We start from the raw sequence: 5,151 nt of genomic DNA, 5'->3' as shown, positions 1-5,151 counted from the left end.
AAAGGAAAAACTTTTAATTAAAAAAAAAAAAAAAAACCATGAATTGAATGACATTCAAAGAAAAAAAAAAAATAGAGAAAAAGGAAGGAAGGAAGAAAGGAAGGAAGGAGAAAAGGTTAAGTGTGGGTGTGTGTGTGTGGGAGAGAGAGAAGAAATATTATTATTATCATCATCGTTTTTCCCCAACGTTTATAAACAAAAAAAAAAAAAAATGTCTTAATGGCAGAACGTTATATACATAAAATTATTTATTTTTTTAAGTTGGTAAAATCTTCTTTTTTAAAATTTGAATGATTTAAAAAAAAAAATCTGGAAACCTTTTTCAACATCCCATTACATTAAATTTTTTTTTCGAGGGGGGAGTGGGAGGAGGTGGGGTTGAGGGGAGGAGAAAATTCGAAATCTTTTCAGGTCGTATAAGAAATTTTTTTTTTTTTATATTCGCAAAAAAAAAAAAATGTCGGCATCGTTTTCGTTCAAAGGTTTCCACATTTTTCTTTCCATCATCGTCAGCATAATATTATTATTGATTTTTATGTTTTTGATCTTTTTATTATGCATTTAAATATATTTTCGAAACCGTCAAATGTGATAAATTATTATTATTATTATCATCATTATCATTATTATTTTAATCTCGAACGGTTTTGTTTTTCATTCGAAATTTTAAAAAAAATTTTTTAAACGTTTTTTTTTTTTTTAAATAAATAATTAAGTCACTTAATAATAAAGTAAAGTGAGAGAAAAAAAATTAATTAAACTTTATAATAATAATAATAATGATGATGATGATGATTAAAATTAATTGATTTTTCCCATTAAATTTTTCCAGATTTTTCCATTAAATAATAAAAAAAAGGGGAAAAAAATAATTGTGAAATGACCAAGTTGAAAACATCTTCGTCCAATCTTTTACTCTTAATATTAAAATTTATTTGTTTGGTCGAAGGAAATGACGTCACATATATTAAACACGACGATGAAGTCCTCCGAACGGAACGTAAGCATTAATATTAATAATAATAATAATTACATTTTTTTTTCTTATTTTTCTTTTTAGGCATAATTTAATACATTTATAATTTTTTTTTTTTTTAAATGAACTTTCATGAAAACAAGATCGATCGATCATTTTTTTTTTTTTTGTTAAATTATCGATTTTTTTCTTTCAAGATGAAAATGATTCGACAAATTACAACAGGATAAATGATAAATTTTACACCGGAAATGATGAAAAATTAACAAAGTACGAAGGAGAGGAGGAAAAAAAGGAAAGCAACGAGACAAAGGATATTTTGGAAGAATTACGTGAGTTATTTTTTTTATTTTAAATTAATAACAGTAACAATAACAACAACAACAACAACTACAACAACTACAACAATAATAATAATAATAATAATATTAATATTTGATTCGTAATAAAAAATATAAAAACGATTCATGTATCGAATTTTGAAAAAAAAAAATATATATTTTTTATTACGAATCAAATATTAATATTATTATTATTATTATTATTATTATTATTACGCATTAAAAATTATTATTATTATTTACATCATTATATTGAAAAAAAAAAGAAAAAACAGGGAAGGAAAAAAAAGAAAAGTAAATTTAATACATTTTCTCGTATCTTTCGACATTAAATAAAAAAAAAAGATAATAAAATATTTTATTACTCGAACATACAAAAAACCAAAAACCATTTTTTATATTCGTTTAGCATTTGTTTAAATGTACACACGCACGCACACGCACATACCCACACAACAACAAAAAAAAAAATAGGAAAATTTTATTTATTTATTTTAACAGAAAAAAAAAACGCGTAAAATAACAATAGAAAGCAAACACGTGTATAAATAATTTTTTTAGGGTTTAAAATATACGAGCAGAAGATATTTGGAAATTTTCAATGCGATTAAAACTTTTTGTTTATAAAAAAAGAATTAATTATACCGTTCGTTGTTAATTAATAAATATTTAAACAAATAAAAAAAACGAGAAAGGAAAATGAAAAAATTATTATTTGTTTTTGTCCATAAGTTAATAATTAAACTTTCACTTTCTGTTTTTTGTTTTAAAATATCCACGTGACTGATAAAATAAAATTTTTGTTTTTTTTGTAATGATAAGAATATTATTATTTTATATATATATTAAAATCCATTACGTAGATGAATGTGCATATATTCCCATAGGAAAGTTATAGTGGGTGCGTGTGTGCGTGTACACAAGCAAGTATTGAAGAGTTTCGACCGTTAACTAGAGTAAGAGAAAGTCATTTTTTTTTTTTGTTCGACGTGTTACGTTACAAAAAGTTCTAACATCAAATTTATTTATTTAAAATTACCCATATTTGCTATACGCGCGCACACACGCACACGCACACATGCACGCGTACGTTAATAAATAAATAAATTAATTTTAACATGAAAGAAAAAGAGAAAGAGAGAGAGAGACAACAAAATGACAAAAACGAAACTTTTTTTAAATGTATATATACAAGAGGAAAATTTTAATTAATTTTCATTTTCTTCTCCATTCCTCTTTCTTCCATGTACTTTTTTTCTTTTTTCTCCAGTAAAATTTTTTTCTTCTGGAAAGTTTATTTTACTTCGTTTTCCATTTTTAAGGGTTTCTTTTGAGTAAAAAAATAATTTGATTTTTTTTCCCCTCCCCCTTCCTCTTTTATTTATTTCACACCACTATTTTTGATATTATCATTATTATCATTCATTATTATTATTATTATTATTATTATTCATTAAAAAAAACTATTTAGAATGAAATTAATAATATTAGTAAATATTTATAAATAATAATTTTTGTTTTCGTGGTGAAAAAATACTGAAAAAAAAATTTCACTTAAGGAAGTGGACTTATCTCGTTTTGGTATTGAACGAAATATTTCATTTTAAATAATAAACTTTAGATACCTGTTAAGGTATTCAAAACTCACAAATACTTTTTAAACTACTACCGAATGAGTATCGAGTGTTTTTTTTTATTAACTTTTCATTTTGTTTATAACAAAAAAAAATAAAAGTGTCGTATAAACTTTTTTTCTTTTGTAATTTTTTTTAAATTTAAAAATGATTCGTTTAAAATTATAAATATTATTATTATCATTATTTTAATTAACGGTCGTTAATTAAAAAAAAAAAATTTAGTTTCGAATTTCAAAAAAAAAAGGCGGGAAAAAAATTTTTTTTTAAAAATGAAAATTTATCAAAAACATAAAACGAAAAATAAAATAAATTATTTATTTAATTTATTTATATTATTATTATTTATTATTAATAAAATAAATTCCGAACGTAATAATAAAGTTCCTTTTTTTTCAAACGATAATAATAATAATAATAATAATAATGGTGGTAGTAGTAGTAGTGGTGGTGGTGTCAATACGGAATGTGATCTTGTTGATAAAAACGTTGATAAACGTTCAAAAGGATTTCAAAGTGTTTTGAATAAAAATAATAATAATAATAACAATAATAGTAAGGATGAGATTGTATTTAGAAACGACGACGATGATGATGATTTCAATGATGACGATGATGATGACGTTATTGTTAATAATAATAATAATAATAATAATAATAATAAGGAAAGTGATGGTGATGATGATTATGATGATGCATTTTACGATGGTGGTGAAACTGAAGGTAAAAGATACGAAGAAATTAAAATGCTTACAAGAGTTCAAAGGATAAAAAATAATAAAATATCCGAAGCTCCGAGAGGAGTTCAAGATCAATTTATTGAAATGCTCGGAAGTAGTAAGTTAATTAATTAATTAATTAATTAATCAAATAATTAATAAATTTATTTAATTTTATTTATAAATAAAAACCTGGAACGAACGTCAAAATATTATTTAATAAATCAAAAAAAAAAACAAAATCGCAAGCATACGTAATTACGAAATTAATTATTTATTATTATTATAATTATTATTATTATGGTGAAAAAAACAAAAGTGAATTAATGAATTTTTGTTATTCATTCATTCATTCATTTAGTCATTCATTCGCTCATTCACTCATTCATTTTATAATTTTTTTCTCCCCCTCAAATGTAAACGTAATAAAATTTAATAATGGCGGTCGTGAATAAAAAAAAAAAAAAAAAAAAAACGTTTTAATGCCTTTTTAATAATGAAATTATATTATTATCATTATTATTATTATTGTTATCATCATTATTTCGGCGTTAATTTAAATTATTTAAATAATTAATTATTATAAAGGCGAAAAAAAGGTGAAAAAAAGGAAAAGTGAAAAGGGAAAACGAAATAAAATTATAATTATTAATAATGATAATAAAACTCGTTTTATCACATTGACCACGTCATCAACGGTCAGGTGAAAAATAATACACCTGAAAGTGAACATAATAATAATAATAATAATAATGATGATAATAATGATAATAATTGTTCGGATGAAAAGAAATTAGAAAATTTGCCCCAAGACAAATGTTTAATAATAATTTTTTTTTAATAAATTTGGTTTTGTGGTGCGTACGTGCGTGCGTGTGTGCGTTATCAGTCGATACTAACTTTTCATAAGAAAATAAAAAAGAAAGGAAAGGAGTCATTTTAATAAATAAAAAAAAAACTTTTTTTGTTTTTCCAGTGATTCCACAATCGTGTTGGTACAAAGGAGTCAAATTCGATTGCGGTTTATCAATATCATGCGTATTGGCTGGAGGTAAACCTTTGGATTTATGTTCTGGTGGTATGATATGGTCCTGTTGTGTTTCTCCAGAAAAAATAACCGTTAAAGATCCAAACATAGGAGCATTACAAAACGCGAGTAAGTAAAAATTAATAATAACAATAATAATAATAATAAATTTTAAATAAATAAATAATAAACGGCGGGAAATTTTAAATAAAATAAAAATTTTTTTTTTGGCAACTCATTATTACAACTTTTATATTTTTATTTCGATTGTCATTCGTTATAATAATAATAATAATAATAATAATTTTTGTCGTACAACTTTCTCCGACGAATAATTCGCGAAATTTTTTTTTTTTTTTTTTTTTTTTGTAATCGAAATATTTCACCGTTAACGATTTTAACCGAAAAAATAATAATAATAATAATAATAATAATAATAATAATAAAACGAAAT

The 5,151-nt window shown here is 22.7% G+C and overlaps 1 protein-coding gene across 1 annotated transcript in view; it reads left to right on the top strand.

The window, feature by feature from the left end:
• Positions 1–3,697: 3,697 nt before the first annotated feature.
• Positions 3,698–5,151, top strand: part of Phum_PHUM571210 (tripsin, putative) — a gene marked incomplete at both ends in the record, with an annotated part of 5,496 nt that continues 4,042 nt past the window's right edge. The window contains 2 exons of the mRNA XM_002432092.1: positions 3,698–3,788; positions 4,647–4,826. Coding sequence (XP_002432137.1) covers positions 3,698–3,788; positions 4,647–4,826 — 271 coding nt within the window. The remainder of the gene's footprint in view (positions 3,789–4,646; positions 4,827–5,151) is intronic.

Source organism: Pediculus humanus, genomic scaffold, assembly GCF_000006295.1.
Source record: "Pediculus humanus corporis 1103172108303 genomic scaffold, whole genome shotgun sequence".
NCBI classification, from domain to species: Eukaryota; Metazoa; Arthropoda; class Insecta; order Psocodea; family Pediculidae; genus Pediculus; species Pediculus humanus.
The sequence above is the reverse complement of the archived record's forward strand: the minus strand, read 5'-3'. Positions and strand labels throughout refer to the sequence as shown.